The sequence below is a fragment of the Thamnophis elegans genome, chromosome 13, assembly GCF_009769535.1.
Source record: "Thamnophis elegans isolate rThaEle1 chromosome 13, rThaEle1.pri, whole genome shotgun sequence".
Classification (NCBI taxonomy): domain Eukaryota; kingdom Metazoa; phylum Chordata; class Lepidosauria; order Squamata; family Colubridae; genus Thamnophis; species Thamnophis elegans.
The window spans coordinates 23599686-23623411 of NC_045553.1; the positions used below are offsets into that span (position 1 = coordinate 23599686).

General features: G+C 45.3%; 1 protein-coding gene across 1 annotated transcript in view; it reads left to right on the top strand.

Annotated features, from left to right (window-relative positions):
- SEMA4C (semaphorin 4C) overlaps nt 1-23726 on the top strand; it is a 99756-nt gene that overhangs the window by 17687 nt on the left and 58343 nt on the right. The window contains exon 2 of the mRNA XM_032228988.1: nt 11895-12126. Within this exon, the coding sequence (XP_032084879.1) occupies nt 11964-12126 (163 nt within the window). The 5' untranslated portion in view covers nt 11895-11963. The remainder of the gene's footprint in view (nt 1-11894; nt 12127-23726) is intronic.

The following is a 23726-nucleotide window of genomic DNA, read 5'->3' on the forward strand; positions in this document are numbered from 1 at the left end:
TGAACTTCCAGTTTCTGGCGTGTGCATGCGCACTGCCCAGCTAGCCTTCTGGTTACTGGGATGCATGTGTGTGTGACAATCAGCCGGCCGGCGCCAGAAAACGGAAGACCAGCTCTTACAGTTTCCGGCACTGCCGCACACAGGAAGGCCAGCGGATCACCGTGCGCGCACATGTGCCAGAAAACTGGAAGAGGAATAGGCGACGCCACTCGTGCCAGGCAACATGGCTCTGGGTGACACTTTGGGTACATGTGCCCTCGGTCCGCCATTACGGAGCTAAACTATCATCCCTCCCCTCCCCTTTAAAAAATAACCCGGTTTATCAAGAGGGGCAAAGCTAGTTGAGTCGCTAGCTGACCTCTTGACGTGCAAAGAAATGCACTGGAAATGTGTCCCTCACCTCTCTGCCCTTCCCATTTCCTTTGTCCCCCGCCTCCCTTCCTGCCTGATTGTGGTGGATGTGGCATGGGGTGAGGGTGTGGGGATGAGGATTTGGCCTGGAAGGTCTGTAATTCCCTGTCTGGGGAGGACAGTTCGTTCCCAGGAGGTGGGAGTCAATGAGGATGCGGATCTAACTCAGTTATCAAAAAAAGGCCTCCTGCTTTGTGGGGGGCGGGGGGATTACAATTGCCTCCAGTTCCTTCCTGGCTTCCCTCCCTCGTCTTCCTCCCTGATTCTGCATGGAGCTGACTCAGCGCTCGGCTTGAGGCAAAGCAGGAAGCAGTTAAAAGTTCAGTGGGGGGGGGGGACCACAAAAAAGAAGGCTAATTGGATGTCTTTTTGGGTGGGGAGGGGAGAGAGAGGCTTCCATCTTGGAGCACGGAGAGCAATTTGGTCAGCTGGCCGGTCCAAGAGATCTGGTTGTAATTTGTGGTGTGAACAGCTGTGGAAACCAGATTGTTCCTGGCTTTTCCAAAACCTCTTCTCTTTTGTGGAGAAAATGTTGGGGCCTCCCTCCCTCTCTCACTCCCCCCCCTCTCTCCCTCTCTCTTTTCCTCTCTCTTTTCATCTCTTTCCCCCCTCTCTCCTTTTCTCTCTCTCTCTCTTTTCCTCTTTTTCCCCCCTTTCTCTCTCTTCCCATAGAAAGTACCAAGTGGGCCTTTCCCTGGGCACCCCATGCGTAGATTCTGTTCCTTGAGGCAGGGGACTTCCTCTGTTTACAACTAGTTGCAAAGGGTTTGGATGCTGCCAGCCAACAGAAAACAGGCCCAACCTGTCTGGCTCCTGCTTGCAGGCAGCTTGCCAAAATAGTAAAAGAAGAAAATGGTGTGTGTGTGTTGGGGGGGGGTGTTTATTTGTACACCTGAGGTTGATAGACAAATTTCAGGCTGGCTCAGCCGATGAACTTGCTGAAAGATTCATGGTTCTTTTGAACTCTTGCCTTGTTCCCAAGACCTCTGGGGCTCAGCAGATGGACTCCATCCAGATTGAAGAAGCAGATTTTTTTTGCCAGTTTCAAGCCTTGGTGATTTCCTAAATTAGGCTGTTGGTTTGAGCTCCGAGCTTGGCAATTTGGTTGCAAAGGTTTCATCACCATTTGAGGAGACATCGTCAGTGTGTTTTGAGTTGTGCTCGTCTATCAGAACACAGGTTTTTAAACACCCTTTTATGAGATCTCATAAAAAGGTATATAAAGACCTGTGTTCTGACAGACGAGCACAACTCAAAACGCACTGACGATGTCTCCTCGAATGGTGACAAAATGTTTGCAACCAAATTGTCAAGCTCAGGGCTCAGATCAGCATCCTAACTATCAATCTGAGCTACTAATATTCAGAAACATTTCAGATTTCCTAAATACCCAACAATGCTTCAAAACCTCTTCCGAAAGGCGAGACGAGAGTCTGAAAGAAGGGTGAGATGAGGGAGAATCTTCCGAGCAAAGATCTGATCTTAGAGTTATGGCAAAGCCCCTTAAAAGAATACTGGTCAGTGGATAAGCTGGGCCAAAATGTATGGAGCAGTTCCATTTGTGTAGCACTGATTGTTCATTGGGCTTGTAGGCTGCTTCAATTCAAACAAGCCAGTGAAATGAAATTAGAAAGAAGAACTTGCATTGTTAGCCTATAGGCCAGGTTATCCTGAACTGAACAATACAGGTAGTCCTCGACCTATGACCGCAATTGAACCCAAAATGCCTGTTGCTAAGCGAGACTGTTGCTAAGTGGAGTTTTGCCCCCTTTTATGACCTTTCTTGACATGGTTGTTAAGTGAATCCGGCTTCCCCATTGACTTTGCTTATCAAAAGGTTGCAAAAGGGAAATCCCATGACCCCGGGAAACTGCAACCGTTGTAAATACGAGTCAGTTGGCAATCGTCTGAATTTTGATCATGTGATCATGAGGATGCAGCAACGATCATAAGTGTGGAAAATGGTCACAAGTCCCTTTTTCTCAGTGCTGTTGTAACTGGAAGGGTCATTCAATGAACTGTTGTAAGTTGAGGACTACCTATAACAGCCAATCCATCATCCAGAAGGATATGCTAACCTAACCCTAAACAAGAGGTCCCCAAACTTGGCAACTTTAAGGCTTGTGGACTTCAACTCCACAAGTTGAAACGGGATAATTTTGGGAGTTGAAGTCCACAAGTCTTAAATTTGCCAGGCTTGGGAACCTCTGTCCTAAACCAATGCAATCCTAAATTGCATTTACAGAGGGATACAATCAAGATCAAGTTAGGTACTAATGCCACTGGAAATAAGGAGGAATTTTCTGACGGAGAGAACAATCAACCCATGGAACAGAAGTTGCCTTCAGAACTTGTGGCACCTTCATCCCTGGAGGTTTCCAAGAAGAGACTGGACTGCCATCTGTCAGAAATGGTGTAGGGTCTCCTGCTTAGCTGGACTAGATGACCTACAAGGTCCCTTCCAACTCCGGTATTCTATACTCAATGGAACAGAAGTTGCCTTCGGAAGTTTGCAGGAGCTTCATCACTTGAGACTTTCAAGAAGAGACTGGACTGCCATCTGTCAGAAATGATGTAGGTCTCCTGCTTGAGTGGGTGGTTCGACTAGATGACCTCCAAGGCCCCTTTCAACTCTGTTCAATGGAATGGCTTGCCTTCAGAAGTTGTGGAAGCTTCATTACTGGAAGCTTTCAAGAAGAGACTGGACTGCCATCTGTCAGAAATGGTATAGGGTCTCCTGCTTGGGGGGTGGGTGGGCAGGTTGGACTAGATGACCTAACAAGGTCCTTTCCAACTCTGTTCATCTGTTATCTGCTATCTTGCCTCTTCATCCCACAGCCACACTTGGACGGCCATTAGTCCTACCTGCTCTTCAAAACCAGTTGCAATTCCCCCCTCCTTCTTTCCTCCACTTTGCAAGAGGCTTTTCAAGAGGGCAACCAAAAAACCCCTCTCCAGAAAGCCTTCGCTCCATAGCTAAATCTCCGCATCCAGATTTCAGCTTCATTAAAGTTAAAATTAAAAAGTTGGCTTTCTGCTCCACGTCTCCCCCTAATGCCTCATTTGCAGATCTTTGTGAAAAACCTTCTTTTGCATCGCTTGGCCAGGGGACTCCATGAGCAGGAACCCATTCCCTGTGCTTAACGAGAAGAACGAGGGAAAAGTAAATCATCGTAATTACATCCACGGAGGTCCCGTTGTTTAGAGGAAAGTGGGAGGCCCCCCGGAGACCGTGTGGAATAGCCCGTGCAAGTTCGGTCACGCTGTTGTTTGGGGCGAGTAGGTGCACGTCAGGTTTGAAGAGCGAGTTGAGAGTACTTTAGTCCAATGGCCCTTGTGGAGAGAAGCTCTCTCTCTGTCTCTATATAGCTCTCTCTCGCTTTCTGTGTGTGTCTGCCTGTCTGTCTCTTTCTCTCTGTGTCTCTCTGTCTGTCTCTCTCTCTTTCTCTCTGTCTCTCTGTGTCTGTCTCTCTGTCTGTCTCTCTCTGTTTCTCTTTCTCTCTGTCTTTCTATCTGTCTTTCTGTCTCTCTCTGTGTCTCATTCTCTCTTTTTCTGTCGGTCTCTACCCGTCTCTCTGTGTGTGTCTCTCTCTCTGTGTCTCTGTCTCTGTCTCTCTCTCTCTCTGTGTCTATCTATCTCTGTCTCTCTGTCTATCTGTGTCTTTCTCTCTGTCTGTCTTTCACTGTCTGTTTGTCTTTCTGTCTGTTTGTCTCTTTCTCTCTCTGTGTGTCTCTCTCTGTTTCTCTTTCTCTCTGTCTCTTTCTATCTGTCTTTCTGTCTCTCTCTGTGTCTCATTCTCTCTTTTTCTGTCCGTCTCTGCCCGTCTCTCTGTGTGTGTGTCTCTCTCTGTCTCTGTCTCTCTCTCTCTCTCTCTCTGTGTCTATCTATTCTGTCTCTCTGTCTATCTGTGTCTTTCTCTCTGTCTGTCTTTCACTGTCTCTTTGTCTTTCCCTGTCTGTTTGTCTCTTTCTCTCTGTGTGTGTCTCTCTCTGTTTCTCTTTCTCTCTGTCTCTTTCTGTCTTTCTGTCTTTCTGTCTCTCTCTGTGTCTCATTCTCTCTTTTTCTGTCTGTCTCTGCCCGTCTCTCTGTGTGTGTCTCTCTCTCTGTCTCTCTGTCTCTGTCTCTCTCTGTGTGTGTCTATCTATCTCTGTCTCCCTTTCTCTGTTTCTCTGTCTATCTGTGTCTTTCTCTCTGTCTGTCTTTCACTGTCTGTTTGTCTTTCTCTGTCTGTTTGTCTCTTTCTCTCTGTGTGTGTCTCTCTCTGTTTCTCTTTCTCTCTGTCTCTTTCTATCTGTCTTTCTGTCTCTCTGTGTCTCATTCTCTCTTTTTCTGTCCGTCTCTGCCCGTCTCTCTGTGTGTGTCTCTCTCTCTGTCTCTCTGTCTCTCTCTGTGTCTCTCTCTGTGTCTCTGTCTCTGTCTCTCTCTCTCTCTCTCTCTCTGTGTGTGTCTATCTATCTCTGTCTCTCTGTCTATCTGTGTCTTTCTCTCTGTCTGTCTTTCACTGTCTGTTTGTCTTTCTCTGTCTGTTTGTCTCTTTCTCTGTGTGTGTGTGTCTCTCTGTCTCTCTTTCTCTCTGTGTGTGTCTCTCTCTCTGCCCCCCCTCTTTCTATCTGTCTCTCTCTGCAGCCTCTTCTTTGGCTGTCTCCTTTCTTTAAGGCAGGTGGGGGGGGAGAGACTTACAAACAGCTCTGGGCTGCACCCTCCCTCCCCCTCCCTGTCCATTATTATTTTTTATTTTCTATGAGTGCCTCGCGGGCATCACATTCACTCCATTTAATTACATTTTTTGGAAATGGAAATAAGGTTTCAAAAAAGCAAGTCAAGTAGGGTAGGGAGAAAGGTAACCCCCAGGGAGATCAGAGATTCTCTCTCCCTCCCTCTGTGTGTGTGTGTGTGTGTGTGTACACACATGTGCATATTGACCCCTCCAGTTAGCCTGGTAGATGGCCTGATGGGAACCAAAGGCATCTGGTGGCTCCATCCGAGAACATTTGCAAAAGCCAAACTTGATTCTCCCAACAATTTGTGCAAAGCACTGCTTTACAAGACAACATTTTCAAAAATCTAGATTTCCTTTAGCTAGAAAGATGTCTTAAAAAAAACAAACCACACACACACACCCTCCTTTGTCCTTTATTTTGGTCTTTAAACTTTTTACCATACAAACGGTACCACTTAATGCCTGTTTTTTTGAAAAAAAGATGGACATGGAATGGTTTTTTAAATGGTTGTGGGGTTGTGGGGAATGGTTGTGGGGTGCATGTGGGAGACACGTGTGAATGTGTGGGGGGCTTGGGTCACCTGCATTCGCAGGGGGTGCAGTACGGCCCCCCTTCGCGGCCAATTCTTCTTCCCAGGAGGCCGCAGGGAGGCCTACTAGGCCAAAACAGGAGTGGGGGTGTGTGTCATGTGCGCATGTGCAGGGGGAGTGCAGGGGGTGTACTGGTGCCTGCTGGGAGCACCAGGTACCATTCTGGTATGATGCTACAGAGGGCCCACCTGCCCTCCTTACCTGTATTTGACCCAACTGGGCCATTTGCACATGCTGAAGCATCTCAGGGCAGTAGTGCGCATGCGTGGCCCCATTGCAGCGTATAGGTTGCGACGGGATTGAGAACCCACAACTGGTATGTGCCCGTACTATCTCGTGCCTGCACCCATGCTAACTCGTGCCTGCGCCCCCGCTTTTGGCATGCAACAACAAAACAGTTAGCCATCACCGTCTTAGAAGGAAGCCAGCCAGGAAATAACTCCTATCATACTACAAAGGTGACAGGGTCAGTTGCTCATCTGTGTACGTGGGGAACCTTATGGGAGGAGCGGCACCCCAATCTATAAATCACGGGGCTGGGCCACTGATCTGTCTAGCCTAGTTCTTTGCTTCCTCTTGCAGGTGATTTTTCAAAAACCAGGATGTTTTTTTTCGCTTCCTTGTTTCATTTGCACCTGATATAAAAGTTCCAACATTGAGCAAAGAGGTGCAGGAAAACAAATGTGCAAAAACTGCAGATAGTCCTTGATGGACAACCGCAATTATGCCCTTGATGTTTGTCGTTGAGTGAGACATTTGTTTGGTGGGTTCTGGCCCATGGTACCGCCTTTCGTGCCACCGTTGTTAAGTGGAATCGTGGCAGTTGATAAGCTAGTGACCAGGTGGTTAATTGAATCCAGCTTCCCCAATTTGTTGGAAGGTTGCAAAAGGAAATCACATGATTTTGGAACAACAGCAACAGGCATAAGTACATGTCAGTTGCCAAAGGTCAGGATTTTGATCACTGTGAAAAATGGTAATGAGTCACTTTTATCAGTGTTGTCGTAACTTTGGTCACTAAATGAACTCTTATGAAACAAGGATTACCCTCACTTCCTGGTTTCTACGAAAGCCAGTGCTTGGGTGTGAACCACAAACACTCCACAAGTTTGGGGTTTGTTTTGTTTTTGATGGGGGAGGAGGAGGAGGAGCAGGAGGGAATCTGCTTGGCTTTACTATTGTTGCAAACAGAATGTGCAGAAATGAACAGATTAACACTGGCAATCAAAGAGAAAGAACACACTGGTTATTATACTATATGGGAATCATTTTATCGATGGTTAGAGAATAAATATAAGAATGAGAAATAAAAGTAGATGAGTAAAATATAGGAAATGTATTAATAGAGTTAAATAAACCAAGAAGAGGATTGTTATAGTATTAGACACTTAAGGTATTGGTATTAAACTAAGACTAGATTAAATAATGAATATGATTGCAAATTTTAATTGTTATTGCACAAAACATTTAGGCCCAGGCGACACACTGTTTAATGGAAGATGGATTGTTTGTATTAAGATAAAATAAAAAGCACCAATTGTTGCAAACCTTTCAAAACAAAGAACAATGCAACAAAACCCCCACAAAAACAACACAAAAGACACAGATAATAATATCCTGGATGGAGCAAATTATTTTGCAGATGACAGGGGATCCTATCAGCTGGATTGAGCTAAATTAAATTGGAAGCAGGCGTATCAGTTATATTAAGGAAGATGTGTGTTTTGCTGTTTGTGTTTTGGCCTCACCCAATGTGTTTGTCACGGAATCGCCCATTTTGGAGAGGAGGATGGCCTTTGGCCTGGAAATGTTCCTGCTATAAAGCTTTCAGGGGACAATAAATGTTCTGGAAAGTTTTCCCCACCACTCCTGAAACAAAAGTCCATCTCCAACTTGGAACCAAATGCACTTTTTCCAAGCCATGAAAAATCCCAGCCCTTTTGAGTTGGCAAGAGATTCCGAAGAGAGAAATTTGCTGGGGGAGTTTTCCCCCAAAAAAAGACTTTCCCGGATTTACAAAATCCTATTGTTGGAAGAAAAATGTCCTTCAGGGTTCAGTTTATTTTATTTATTTATTTTTATTTGTCATCAAGTACAAGGAAACAAGTATGAAAACACATGGAAAAAAATGGCACAAATAAATGGACATAAATAAGCAAAACATAGCCATAAACACATAAAAAGAGTACATATAAATGGGGACAGTAGGACAGGGATGGTAGGCACGCTGTTGCGCTTATGCATGCCAGACAAGGAATAATAGATGGAAATTAACCAAGGAGAGATTCAACCTAGAAATAAGGAGAAAATTTCTGACAGTGAAAACAATCAACCCATGGAACAGAAGTTGCCCTCGGAAGTTGTGGGAGCTTCATCCCTGGAGGCTTTCAAGAAGAGACTGGCCTCCTATTGGAGCAGAGGGTTGAGCAGGGGGTGGACTAGATGACCTATAAAGTCCCTTCCAACTCTGCTAATCTGTTAATCAGAAGTAAACACGAACATCGTTGGTTTATAGAGGAACTGGATTCGGTTTTGCCAATCTGTCCAAGCATTCCCGTCGTGTAAGTGGCGAGGAGGGAGCAAGGAGCAAAAACGAAGACTTTTGCATGGAGGAAAGAAGAAGGGGGGAAACGGACTGGGAAGGGTTGACCAGTTGCTTTAGCTGCTCGAAATTTTTGTGCTTCCTTTGCAAAAATATTCCGAAGCTGAGACTGGGGAGGAAAGCTCTGCTCCTCCTTCTCCTCCATTTGCTGTTTTTGCACATTCCTTCCTGGGCCATTTGCCCTCCCATCAACGTCAGTGGCTGGGCTTCAAACAATCAGCTGGGTAAATAATATCGCATCTTGAAAAATGACACCAGGCCAATTCAACTGAAGTTTAGCCCATCTGCAGCTTCTGCTGCCTAGTGTCTGCCTGTAGGAAAACAAGTAACTTTCCTGCGTGTTGTGATGGAAGGCGATTCCCGGGGGGGGGTGCGTGGGGGGAGAAAAAAACAACCCCAGGCTAGCTGGAGTAGGTATATCCTGTGCAAAAAATAAAATAATAATAATAATACTCTGCTTGCTTTTTCTGCCAGTTGGAGAGAGGCATTGCTAGCTGCTGCAGAATCCAACTGGCATCCAGTGGCCTTGAAAAAACCGAATCGGGGCTGTGCAGTTAGTTGCCACGTCAGAAAATTGAACTTTTGAATATTTCAAAAAAGGGGCAGGTTCCAGAAACATTTCTGCCGGTCCAAGTATTTGAAAAGGACCAATCGAGGCCTTTGAAAGAGATGCTTGGATTAACTTGCCAGCTTTTGATGCAACTTATTTTTAAGTAAAAACTTAAAAAAAAAAAAAAGATTGAAGCAGCCTTGTGAAAAACGCCGGGAGAGATAGGAAAGTTGAGAAAGGTTAAAATATAGACTCTGCACCCAGAAGTGGTTTTCGCAAGCACGGTGGAACAAGGGCTACAATGATTAAAGCTTTTAAAAATATTTAAAGTATTACATTAATAATTTCCCCCTTTTTCTAGCACCTGCATTTCTGACATGAGATGAGACAGGGGGAATTGCGAGGCTGTGCATGGAGTGAAACAGTACTGTTTTAACAGATTAACAGAGTTGGAAGAGACCTTGTAGGTCATCTAGTCCAACCCCACCCACCCCAAAACAGGAGACCTTACACTATTTCTGAGAGAATGGCAGTCCAATCTCTTCTTGAAAGCTTCCAGGGATAACTTCCCATAAGTTCTGAAGGCAAATTCTGTTTCATCGGTTGATTATCCTCCTCACTGTCAGAATATTTCCTGTTACTTGTCCCAGTTTCTGCCAACCTAGCCGTTCGAAAGCACGTAAAAAATGCAAGTAGAAAAATAGGGGCCACCTTGGATTGGAAGGTTACAGTGTTCCGTGTGCTTTCACTGTTTAGTCATGCCGACCACATGACTACGGAGACGTCTTTGGACAGCGCTGGCTCTTCAGCTTTGAAATGGAGATGAGCACTACCCCCTAGATTCGGGAATGACTAGCACATATGTGGGGGGGGGGGGAACCTTTACATTTTATCTGTGTTTGTGTTGAATTGGAACAGTTTGGCAGACCCTCCAATACAAAAAAGGTTGTTTTGAGTCTGAAATAAACCATTTTTTTTCCTGCTTCATGCACCCTCTTCCCCTAAGAAACAACCCCCCGCCCCCAGCCACTTGCTTATTCCTGAGCATCGTATGAGCCATATTTTAAAAGCAGTGCATGAATGCATCTCAATGACTCCATATCTAGCGGGCTTGATACTTATCCTGAATGACTAAAATCTGCTTAGGAGACTGTAGAACTAGCTTTTGCAATCCTGTGCAGATATCCACAGGCAGATAAATTTATTACACCCTTTCTGGTCGGGGTATCTTTTTATAAATCTTAACGATGCTCAAACCTCTTGCAAGAGAAATCTGAGAATCGTGAGCTTTATATATCCAGGCGGTTTGGAGAATTATCGGTTTGGGGAAAACTGAGCTACTGATGTTGTGATGAGGCGGTTGGTCTCTACATTTTGAGTACTCATTCACAAAGCATTTATTGGTAGAAGATGCTGTGTGTTGTAGTTGTTGCTTGACTTAGCAACTCTTTAGGAAAAGAGTTGCATGATAGTCCCTCTCTTGTAACAAGTTCAAAGAGTGTGTAAGAGTGTGGAGTTAAAAGAAAAAGAAGAATCGGATTATTATAAAATATGGAATAGAATGTATAAATTCATATAAATTCTAGAATTTATATGGCCAGAAAACAGAAGCCAAAACAGGAAATAGAGGTCTTTTTTTCGCTTTTTCTAAACTAGTATTGAATAAAAATTAATCAAAGTTGCTAATTACTATCAAACTTAAAAGTATTGACCATAATGTAAATATAATGGTGATATGAACAAATTATTATGGTTACAACTGTGAATATAACTGTTATTACACTATTATAGACGTTAAAACCGATCGGAAGGCAATGTTGAATAGAGAACTATAAAAGCTAAAAATGTAAGCTGATGCAGAAGGCTGTAAGACTATTTTATATTGTGTGTGTTGTTTTTTCTGTATTTGTTTTCCCCCCCTGTTTTTAAAGGTTAAATGTTTAATAAAAACTATTTTTTTTAAAAAAAAACAAAGAGTTTGTAACAACTGTTGTGGGAACTGACACTGCTTTGGAGGGGTCAATTTTTTTGTGGGGTGAGGAACCAACATTTTGGGGAAAGAGAATGGCAGTTTATCTCACCAATCTGTTTTTCCCCCTTTTCTGCTGTCAGAATTGCCCACCATCAAAGTCCTCATTTCCAGTCTCATAAAAGCACAGGGGAGGAAATTCTCCCTGTTGTAACTTGGAACGATGAGATTAGAAGCGCCATTTGTTTCTTTTGGTTTAATGTGCTGCTTACATTTCAGAGACACACTCTTCCATCCAGACCAGCTTTTCTGGGAAACTTAAAAAGAAAGCCTTTCCCTTTCCCTTAAATAGAGATTATACAGGAAGCCAGATTGTGAAATCTGGGAAACTGGGAGCATGTGGGCTAGCAAGGAGTGGTGAGGCCGAGGAGGGTGGGGGCGGGGGAACAAGGATTCTCAAATTTCCACTTCCTGTTGCTCATTGGCTGAATCACCAGGGTCCTTGAGTCTCTGAGCAGAAGACTGGTATCCGAACGGAAACTCCCTCGGTGCTTCCTTTATTCCCATGCAACCCTACTTCCCTTTCACCTTCCTTCCTTCCCATTGAGATGCTGGGCATGTGGTTGATGCCACTGTAACAGCTTAACAGAGTTAGAAGGGACCTTATAGGTCAACCCCCTTCCACACAGGAGACCCTACACCATTTCTGACAGATCGCTGGCCCGTCTCTTCTTGAAAGCCTCCAGTGATGAAGTTCCCACAACTCCCGAAGGCAACTTCTGTTCCATGGGTTGGTTGTTCTCACGGTCAGAAAATCCCTCCTTATTTCCAGATTGAATCTCTCCTTGTTCAGTTTCCATCCATTGTGCCTTGTCTGGCCTTCAGGGGCTCTGGAAAATAGGTTGACCCCCTCCTCTCTGTGGCTTCCCCTCAAATATTGGAAGATTACTGGTCCTTCTCTTCACTAGCCTAGCCATGCCTTGGTGCTTTGGAAAACTGGTTGACTCCCTACCTTAGCCAACTAACCCCTTGCCTCTTCCCCCTTGCCAGGCCAACTCAACTGAGGAAGAAAGGAACCAGGATTCTAACACCAAGAGCAGCAGGAGCTGTTTGGCGTGGATGGTTTTTCTTGGACTACGGTGGGAATCTTCCTTCCCCAGCAGAATGGTTCCTCAAGTGGTCGTTAGCGTGTTTCTCTTAACGTCGCTGGTACTCGACACGGAGGCCTCTGCAGTCAGCAACTGGTGGAACTTGGTGCCCAGGAAAACGGTGCCCTACCACGGTGAGTTATTGTGTCTTCTCAGAGACTCAAAGTCTGTGGAGATTCTCAGTCATCCAGGTCATGGTTGTCCCAAAGGTGCTTTTTTCAAGAGGCAACTGGACTTCCTTGTTTTTTATTTCTTTTGAAGACCTTTCACTTCTCAACCAAGAAGCTTCTTCAGCTCTGACAGGATAGGGGGGAATGGAAGGATTTATATTCCTTGCAGGCAGCTGGTCATTTGCATCCTTTTAGAGGGACGTTGAGGCCACCTGGAGGTTTATCTGTGTCCTCAGGGTCACCTGACTGGTGCTCCTGGTTCCTGTAGTCTGCAATATTTTTTCCTTTGGAAATCCCTTCCTACTGCCACACCATTCAAAGGGTCTTCATCCCAAACTGTAGAGCTAAAAGTTCCCAGAGATAGCATCGCTTTTCTCGATTGTGTACGGTATTGATAAAAAAAGAGACATGACAAGTAGATGTCTGCAGATGTTTCCCCCTTAAAATGTCATCTAGAGCCGTATGCATTCTTCAGTTCCATCCTTACTGTCAAGTTCAGGAAGTTAGGAGTGCAGGCAATCCGAAAGGATATACGTTTATTGTATGCTAACGTTCTCTGCAAGAATCCGAACTACTAACGGTCAAAACGAATTGGCGGTAGATAAAAAGAGTCAACAGAATTCAAGGTGGGCTGGACTGAGATCTCTTGTGGGCGTGAAGGGACTCTGGTGATGCATTTGACCACTCCCTCGCACTGCAGCTTAGTCATCTCCTACATCTAATTTTATTTCGATAGTTCTCATTTTCATTCCCTTTGTCTCCCGTTCGGACCAAACATCTAAGTGAGCATCATCCTTACACAGGACTACGTGTTGTGTTGAATGCATCATGCTGTTGGCAAAAACGCGAATGGGACTCTTATTGAGCATTTTATTGAGCATTTTGTAGAATGGGATGGGATTGAAAAATGTTAGCAACTGGTTCTCTGCCCAGTTGTTGAGTGGGCGTGGCCATGGTGGGCGTGGCCTACTCAACGTCCTGTACCATGGTGTGTGTCTGTGTGCGCGCGCGTTTTTGTCTTTCCCAGCCTCCTGAGGGTTTTCTTGAGCATCTGGGTGGGTGAAAACAGCCTCCCCCAGGCTCCGGAAGCCCTCTGGAGGCCAGAAAGAGACCCATTTCTGGACTTCCAGAACTTCCGGGAGGCTCATTTCTCACCCTCCCCAGGCTCTAGAGCGTCCAGGAGGGCGAAAACGGCCTCCCCTGGGGTTTGGAGGCCCATTTCCAGACTTCTGGTACTTGTGGGAGGCCCGTTTTTTTGCCCTCCCAGAGCCTCCGAGCGGACCCTACACTTACCTGTCATGATGAACAGGCTGCGTGGAGACTCCTGGAAGGAGAGGAGCAGGGTGGGCGGGGCCAGCCCTTCCAACTACCGTTTCAGCAGATCAGATGTAAAATTAGCTTCCAGTTTGCCCGAACCAGTCTGAACCGACTGAATCCCACCCCTGCTTGTAGAGGTTTCCATAAAAGAACTACAGTTCTGGTGACTTTAAGATGGATAATCCAGTTCCTAAGCTTAATCATCTGAAGGAAACGATGTGAGATTTTATAGTGACTCTCTTGATTCCTTCGCTATTTCAAATTACACGTTGGCGTTTCGGAACAACTTCCGTTTTCACTCTCAAGAAATGAAGGCCCATCTTTAAAGTTACGGTGGGGATAACACTGAAGCTGTGCTAGGAATAGAATTCTGCATTCCCCCCCCTTTCTTTAAAGGCACATGCCTAGGTTTTTTTACACGTTACATAAGCACGATATTCAAGCTCTTGAAGCGTCCCATTCAAGCGTTTGAAGTTTGAATTAATCGGCAAGTTGGTAGGTAGCTCCACCCATCAATAGGAACAGCAAGGCAAGCAATTCTACTGCTTTGGGTTAACAGTTTAATTTTTCCCCTGTGGCTCCCTGACCTTAATTTCTCCTTCCTTCCTAGCTTGCATCAGTTTTCAGAGAAGACAGGAGTGGAATTGCTGGGTTGAGTGTCATATTATCAAACCCAGTACTGGTAGTGGTGCAGCGTTGTTGTTGTTGTTGTTTGTTATTATTATTATTATGTTAATCTTTGGTGAGATTCACAGCCTTTGGGGCTGGTTGGTAGCTCAACAGCTCAAGTCCTAACCAAGGACCTAGGAACTGTTAAGGTAACGTCAGAGGATATAAGCTGTTCCAAGTAGGGTGGTTTTTTTGTAGAACCAGAATGTTTTAAGTCTGATAAATTTAGAATTTCCAAATAGTGAGGTAGCCCTTTAGGTATTGCTCTAAGGACTCCAATTACAATCGGGACAACACACGATTTCTTTTTCCACAGTCGCTCAACTTCAATTTGCAGGTCCCTGTACTTTGTGATTTTTTCTTGCTGTTTATCTTCAATTCATACATCTCCAGGTATTGCAATGTCAATGAACCATACTTTTTTTCTTTTCAACTATTGTTATGTCAGGTGTGTTGTGGGCCAAGTGCCTGTCAGTAATATTATTATTATTGTACAATTGTATCACAGCGGCCAGTTGTTTCGCCGGATTTGGCATTGGTTACTAGTCGGGCCCCACCCAGGGGCCTAGGACGTCGTAACGTATTTTCGTAATATGCGTGCAGATCCAAGCAGTGCAGCTTTTTGCATTTGACTGATGGTGATTTTGTCAATTTTTAACTGTTTTAAATGTAATTCCAGTGCTTTTGGAATAGCACCCAGTGTGCCAATTATTATTATTATTATTATTATTATTATTATTATTATTATTATTATTATTATTATTATTGACCTTGAATGCTCAGCATTTTTAAAGAGGAGCCCAAGACATGAATGAGAGGCAAAATAGCACAAGAAGAAGAGAAGGAGAATTACCTCATGGGGAACCTATGGCATGCATGTCACAGGTGGCACACGGAGCCATATCTGAGGATGCACGAGGTGTTGCCCTGTGTCAGCTCCAGCACGCATGCGCATGCTGGCCAGCTAATTTTTGGCCTTTTGGAGGGCAGGGGAGCTTTTTTTCACCCTGCCCAGTCTTCAGGAAATCCTCGGGCGAAAAACGGGCCCAGTGGGTCTACTGGAAGTTTGGAAACAAGCATGCAAATGTGCACCCTTTTGGCACCCGAACAGAAAAATGTTCGCCATCACTGCCTCAGGACTTGGTAAAGGAAAGAGGAACATCAGGTAGCAAATTTGAGGGCTGCCATTGAATCCCTAGCAACCGCATCTCAGTTCACATGAACAGAATAGGGTAGGGTAGGATAACAGAGTTGGAAGGGACCTTGGAGGTCTTCTAGTCCAACCCCCTGCTTAGGCAGGAAACCCTATACCGTTTCAGACAAATGGTTATCCAATCTCTTCTTATAAACCTCCAGTGTTGCAGCATTCACAACTTCTGGAGGCAAGTTGTTCCACTGATTAATTGTTCTCCCTGTCAGGAAATTTCTCCTTAGTTCTAAGTTGCTTCTCTCCTTGATTAGTTTCCACCCATTGTTTCTTGTCCTCCCTTCAGGTCCTTTAGAGAATAACGTGACTCCATCTTCTTTGGGGCAGCCCCTGAGATATTGGAAGACTGCTATCATGTCTCCCCTAGTCCTTCTTTTCACTAGATGAGGCATAAGGGTAGAATAGAATAGAATAGAATAAGGGATAGGATAGAATAGAATAAGGCATAGAATAGAATAAGGGATAGAATAGAATAAAATAGAATAGAATAAAATAGAATAGAATAGTTGGAAGGTACCTTGGAGGTCTTCTAGTCCAACCCCTTGCTTAGGCAGGAAACCCTACACCACTTCAGAAAAATGGTTAGCCAATCTCTTCTTTAAAACTTTCAGTGATGGAGCACCCACAACTTCTGGAGACAAGCTGTTCCACTGATTAATGGTTCTCGCTGTCAGGAAATTTCTCCTTGGTTCTAGGTTGCCTCTCTCTTTGATAGATTTCCATCCACTGGAGCCTTAATTGATCTGTTGGCCATAGTTTCCTTGGCCAGGAATCTCCTCTAATCTCTTCAGAGTTCAGCTGCCAAAAAAGCCAATGCAATCCTAGGTTGCATCCACAGAGGGAAAGCATTAAGATTGCTAGCAGTAATATGCTTTATATATGCCAATGCATATATAAATGTCTTCCAATACTTGAGGGACTGCTACAGTGAGGAGGGGGTGCAGCTATTTTCCAAAGCACCTGAAGGCCAGACAAGGAATAATGAACAAGGAGAGATTCAACTTGGAAATAAGGAGAAAATTTCTGAGATTGAGAACAATCAACCCATGGAAGAGAAGTTGCCTTCGGAAGTTGTGGGAGCTTCATCCCTGGAGGCTTTCCAGAAGAGACTGGACTGCCATCTATCAGAAATGGTGTAGGGTCTCCTGCTTGAGCTGGGGTTTAGACTAGAAGACTTTTAGTCCAAAGGGGATTGGAGACTAAAAGATATGAAGAACACTTGCAAGAACTGTGCCTGGCTAGTCTAGTGAAGAGAAGGACCAAAGGAGACATGATAGCAGTCTTCCAATATTTGAGAGGCTGCCATAGAGAGGAGCTATCAAGCTATTTCCCAAAGCATCTGAAAGCCAGACAAGGAATAACGGATGGAAACTGATCCAGGAGAGATTCAACCTGGAAATAAGAAGAAAACTTCTGACAGTGAGAGCAATCAACCCGTGGAACAGAAGTTGCCTTCAGAAATTGTGGGAGCTTCATCACTGGGAGCTTGTACAGGTGCTAAATGGAAGGCAGGTTGGCAGTCATTGATTTTTGTTTGTGTGCTCTGGCTGGATGAGCATCGTTCTAACCAAACCCTTTTTCAACAGCTGAATCTCGTTGGTCTTCTTTTTAAATAATGCCTTCGTTTCAGACACGATCCAGAGGCATGCCTGGAAACCCAAGGTGATGATGATGCTTTGGGGTGGAATTAGCTTTGCAGAGGTGCCTGCAGCCTTGTGAATGCTTTTGAAGTAATGAAGTTTAAGAAATCAGTTTGAGGCATGGAGGTTGCCAGGTGCCAGGAGAGATTACATGGTAGCTCCAGATCATTGAGCCTCAAGTAGGAGCCTGTTGTGGCCTGCCAGCGGCCAGCAGAGCTGGCAGCAGATTTGGACAATGAAGAGGTTGGGGAGGAACACAGGCCAGTCCTGGAGTTTGGGGAAGGCTCTGATGAGGGCTCTGTGTCGGAGACAGATAGGGGGCCAGGGCCATATGCCAGTTATCAGCTGCCTTCAGAGTCAGACATCAGTGAGGCAGAAGAACAGCTGAAGCCTGTTTTCAGTGTGTGCAAGCACAGAGTTGCCAGATGAAGGGAACAGCTAAAGAACAGGGGTCGACTTGGGAGGAAGGCCATAGTGGATGATGAATGGCCCCTCCCAGAGGAAATAAAAGATGAGTGAAAGCGGAGTAGAGTTTGCAGGAGACTATTAGTTCACTTTATTGGTTGGTGACTCTCTGAGACTCTTTGCCAAGTTTTGCAGATATCGGCTTGGCAGCTCTCCAAGCCAGATAAGGTCTGTGACTGTAAATCCTCCCTTGAAATACTTAGTTGGATGTGAATGAGCAGAATTCACAGTCAATTAATTTGGGGGGGGGGGAGAGACAAGGAGTTTGGTTCATGCTCTTGGGAAGCCTTGGTCAGAACAGAACTTCTTGGAGATGCTTATTTACTGAGAAGAAGCAAAAGAACCATAAACAGAGAGGACGTTAGGTTCGGCTCACCGGATGGTTGGTGTTGGGCCATTTTCCAGTCTCTTTGTAAGATGCATGATTCTGCCACTTTCTTGCCACGAGAGGGAGGAGGAGGAGGAGGAGGAGGAAGCGGAGGAGGAGGCGAAGAAGCTACGATGAGGACGTGCTTGGTGTTTCGACCCAGCCTGTGTACTGGTTCAACCAGAATGTTATCCTCCTGGCCAGTTGTCAACTTTTGAGAACAGAAAGCCAAAAACATACCCTGCCAAGCTCTTAATTTACATTAACAGGTGTGTTTCAGCACGATATGGGTGTAAGTCATTGCATTTGCTGCTTGTTTCCAACCTTTCATCAGAGAAATGCAAAATTTCTGCTGCCCCTATACCCTCAACCAGGGTTATTCAACCTGTAGCTAAAGAGTGGCCTGCAGCCTTTGACTTCCAATTCTGGAAGAAATCTATTCTGATTTCTGGTGACACCCAAGTTTCCATTCTTCTAATCTAGGGGTCTCCAACCTTGGCAACTTTAAGACTTGTAGACTTCAACTCCCAGAATTCCTCAGCCAGCAAAGGAACTCTGGGAGTTGAAGTCCACAAATCTTAAAGTTTCCAAGGTTGGAGACTCCCGCTCTAGTCAACTACTATGTTGCCTTGGGGATTGGAGGAAAGCAGGATCAGTATGATAAATAAAGAGGAGCAAAAGGGGAGGGGAGTTTGCAGGAGACAATTAGTTGAATTCATGAGGGCGAAGAGCTGTTCCTGACTTCTTGCCAAGAATTGTCTGCTACATTGTGCCGTTTGGAAGATATCGGCCTGGCAGCTCTCCAAGCGTGATAAAGGCCTGTAGTTGTAAAATCTCATGAAAGACTGTTGGCCGGGACTTTACTGGAGAGGAATTCCCTTTAACCTAAATAAAAGGGGTTTTATCGGGACGAGGAGTCAGCTTCATGATCTTGGGAAGCCTAGGTCAGAACAAGGAGACCTTATTCCATCCCAATCAAATGGCAGTTCAGTCTACTTTTGAAAACTTCTGGACAGCGTGAAGAATTTTGAGCTCCAACTACTTCTGGTTGTCCCATTCTCAGATCTGGGGAAGCGTCCCTCATTGGTGGGCAAGTCCAACCCAGCCACCGTAGCCTTCATTCTGGAATGGTTGTCTCTTGAGCGTCATCCGCAGTGGAGCCACAAGCATGACCCAGCTTCGGCGTCTGCGACATTAGCTTGACCTGCTTCCATTTCAGAGAGTCATCCCTGCTGGCAACCGTTGACAAGGGAGGGGGGAGATAAATGGAGGACACCCCAGAGCTGTGCTCTGGTGGCACTTGAGATGCGGCCTTAGCTGGGGCTCCCTAGAAGCTGTTAATTAAATTGGGAGTCGCTGTTAATTACATGCAGAGAAGATAGACAGGGAGGGCGGAAGGAGGACAGCAACAGCTGGAAAAGGAAACACTAATTTTGAAAAGCCAGTGGCTTGGGGAAACCAATAATTCAGATTTTTAGTACTGTATTTGAGACTTGTTATTATTTTTGTCTCGCCGGTGACTCAGGGCTACCATTGATAGGGCAATGATAAAATGATTTTTTTAATTTTCATTTTCATACAAGTAACCAGAGGTATATCATTACATCTTAAGCAGCACTATTTTGTGTTATTCCATATTATATCAATTCGTCTTACCAGCAACCTACAGTGACTATCATTTGCTCTTCTGCTTTCTTACACCATATTATACCCCTATCCACTGCCATCCTGCCTCCTCTCCCTCTCTCCTCCTCCCTACCTCCTTTCTTCCCTCTGCCATCCCTCTTTACTTCCCCTTCCTCTCTCCTTCTCCTCTTTCCACTACTTCTCTCTCTCCTACTCTTTTCCTCCCCTCTGCTCCCTCTCCTAACCCCTCTCTTCCTCCTCTCCTCTTCCTTTCTCTCGTCCACTCTCTCCACTTCGCTTGCATGGTGTATTTCAGCGTTTGAGCAAACTCCATTTAATATTGATGGTATTAATAATTACATTTCAATAAACATCTTTCTTATTAATAATTTTAACATACATCCTCCTCTTAAAGGTACACATATATGGCAATTTCATTGTTATCCCTTCCACCCCCATAAAACATATTTTTTTGGCCAAAGTGTGGGCCCGGGTTCAGATTTCCAGCTATCCTCATATTAATATTACATAGTTATACATCATTACACACACCAAATTTTTACATCTCTTCTTATAGTCTCAGTTATTTTCCCTCATTAAGAGTATATTTCAAGTTGCCCCTCCATTTTTCCCCATATATCTTCTCATTTGATACTTATCCTTATCTATAACCAAACATTCATTTCTCATTCATTTATCAAGTAATATACTATCCCATTCAAATATGTTAGCTTTGTTAACACATTTCCAACTTCGTTAAACCCAAACCAAGGTTAGCTGGGGTTGAAATCTTTATATAAGCTCCAAAGGGCGAAAACCTTCACAAAAACCATTTTCCAGGAAAAATTTTCCTGTTCACGTATTCGCTGGAGTAGGCAATTGACTGAGAAAGGTGGGATCAATTCATACAGTGGATTCGATTAGGCTAAAATGGATTTTGCTAGTTTGGGGTTGGGGATGGGACTCAACCATTGTCTGAATCTGTTATGCAAAAGAAGCCACCTAGTTAAGCCAAAACATGGCTTATTTGTTTTAACCTGGTCACCTGTCTTGTCAACCTGAGCTAAAGGCAGTCGGGGCAGGGGAAAGAATTGATGGGGGCGGGGCCAGGGGTGAAATTCAGCAGGTAGCGGAAATTTTGAGTAGTTTGGAGAACCGGCAGATACCACCTCTGGCTGGCCCTGCCCCATCTAGTCTCTGCCTCCCGAGTCCCAGCTGATTGGAAGGGAATGAGGATTTTGCAGTATCTTTCCTCCGGGAGTGGGGAGGGAATTTTGCAGTATCTGTTCCCTGCCGCGCTCACCAAGCCACACCTACAGAACCGGTAGTAAAAAAAATGTGAATTTCACCACTGGGCAGGACCAGTCAGAGGTGGTATTTACCAGTTTTCTGAACTACTCAAAATTTCTGCTACCGGTTTTCTAGAACATGTCAGAACCTGCTGATTACCACCTCTGGCTGAAGGTGAATATCTGGTGAGATGTTGTATGAATCTGGCCATAGAGTCAAGAGAAATCTGTGCCCAGCCTTCAAAACCATAAAGGACTTGAGTCTGTCCAAGCCTTAACCATTTTGCATGGGTACCAAGCCTCCAGAAAGTCTTGTGGACATCTAAAAGAGGCTCACCCAGTTTTCCCAAAGTGGAACGAAGCTTGGGCATAATTACACTTCTTCTCTTTTGTTCCCTTTTGATCTGTTGTCCTTTCCTCATTGCTCTCAATTTTAAGTTGTAAGCATCTTGTAGCAAGGAACTCTGTGGTTGACTTCAACCAGTGGTAGGATTCAAAAATTTACTACTCTGTGGGCGTAGTGTGCAAGGGTGGGTTCCTTCTGCCCTTTGTACCAGTTCGCTTCATGCTCACACGGGCAGCAGACACTCATGCACAGTTAGCTGTAAATTGTTCTGCGTATGTGCGAAGACCATGAAAAGCTAATAAAAACCATGCCAGCAACGGCAGCAGACACCTGGAAATCAGTTTCGGGGGTGTGGCCAGCCTGGGTCACTGCTGGTTCTGCCATCCAGGTCAAATTATCACTACCGATTTGCCCAAGCCAGTGCAAAATGGTAGAAACTCACCTCTGGTGGTATACTTGGTGGGCATGGCTTGTGGGCATGGCAGGGGAAGGATACTGCAAAATCCCCATTTTCTCCCGATCAGTTGGGACTCCGGGAGGCAGAGAATAGACGGGGGCGGGGCCAGTCAGAGATGGTATTTACCGGTTCTCCGAACTACTCAAAATTTCTGCTACCGGTTCTCCAGAACTGGTCCAAACCTGATGAATATCACCTCTGGCTTGAACAAAATGTATGGAAAAAGCCATTGATTTTGATAATAATGGCTCACAATCCCCCTCATTTGAACAGCAAAACTCTGAAATGGGAAGGGTTTTTTTAATACACAACAGTGTGAAATCACAACTGTGAGTTCTTTAGCTGACTTCCCCAGAACCTACAATGTGTTATTGTGATATGATGTTGTGATGTGTTGGCGTAATCTGTGTTTGATCCAAGCAATGTGGCCTTTTATAGCCGACAGATGGAAACTTTTCTCAATGCACAGATTTTTCTAAGGTGCTGCCAGATTTTATCTTTATCCACTTTCCCTTCCACCTTTTGCAAAAATTGACCCTGTGATGCTTTTTCTTGCCAGCGTTCCATTTTCAACTTTTTATTACATTATTTTGATATTCATGTTTTGTTTCCTGTACATTCAGTCAGTTCCGATTTTTAAAAGTTAAATGCTACGGTTCACCGCACAGTCAGCCAGATATTTAGACTGGATTTGGCATTTCCACCCACTTATTGAGTTCTGCTCAAGGACCTTGGGTGAGGGAGGGGATATTGTGTGATAGTGCTAAAAGTACCCTGGTAGGATGTAATTTGTTCCAAGCAAAGCTGCTTTTTGCAACAGATTGAGGGGGATTTTGTCAATGTCGAAGGTGTTTTGAGTGGTACTCCAGAGGTTTTGGGATTACTACGAATACTATATTTATTTTCCTTCGCCATAGTCCAGTGATGGCTAACCTTTTTGTCATTGTGTGCCAGAAGCCCGGGTCCACACATGCAACAGCGGAGGCATGTACCTGCACTCATAATGCAAGGCACGCATGACCCCCCCCCCATGTGCACCCTGCCCCCCGCCCCAAATTTTGGGCCTAGTAGGCCTCCCTGCAGCCTCCTGGGGGAAAAAACTGGCCCACGAAGGGAGGCCACGCCTGCAAATGCGCGTGTGACCCTGCATGTGTTTCCCGCATGCACCCCACTACCCGCACATGCGCAGCAGATACCTGAAAATCAGTTGGCCGGTGGAGGCACGTGCACATGCACAGTGAAGCTGAGCTGGGCAACAGCCTGCGTGCCTGCAGAGAGGGCTCTGTGTGCCACCTGTAGCATGCATGCCATAGGTTCGCCATCCTCATCATTCTTACACCTGTTGGCAGGTTGTTATATTTTGTAATTTTCTCTAGTTCTTTCTCTTCTCTTCTGCTGTCTCTGTGTACTGCCATGTTCACTATCTAGAGCAGGGGTGTCAAACTCGATTTTATTGAGGGCCGCATCAGGGTTGTGTTCAACTTCAGGGGGTCAGGGTGGGCGTGACCAGCTCAATGTCAGTTCTGTCGGAGGCACCTCTGGTGGCCTGAGCACTCTGCCAGCAAAAATAGGCTCCTGACAGTGGTGGGTTTCTACTGGTTTGGCCCGGTTTGGCCGAACCGGTAGTGGTATGGTGGCCTGGGTCGCTGGAACCAGCAGTGACCCAGGCCTGCCATGTCCCCGAACTGGTTCCCCAGTATCTGCCATCGACGGCATGTTTCTATGCATGCGCAGAACAGTTTTCAGTCAACTGCACATGCGTAGCAACACACAGTGGGTGTGTGCAAAATGCCCTCTCAGTGAACCGGAAGTAAAACCGTTAGGAATCCACCACTGGCTCCTGAGCTTCATTTTCGGCTGTCTTGGCCTCCTGCAACCCTCTACCTCCATTTTCACTGGCAGAAGCACCACAGACTGGTCCTTCGCTGTTTCCAGGGTGGCCCCATGGGCCAAATCTAAGCACCCTGTGGGCTGGATCAGATCCCTGGGCCTTGAGTTTGATACCCCTGCTCTAGACCCTCAACCAGCCTGAGCTCACTTTTCGGCTGCGATGGCTTCCTGCAACCCTCTGCCAGCAAAAATGGAGCTTGAAAGAGTCTTTGCCAGCTCTGTTTTCAGCTGCAACAACCTCTTGCAACCTTCTTCCAGCGAAAATGAAGCTCCGTTTTTGCTGGCAGAGGC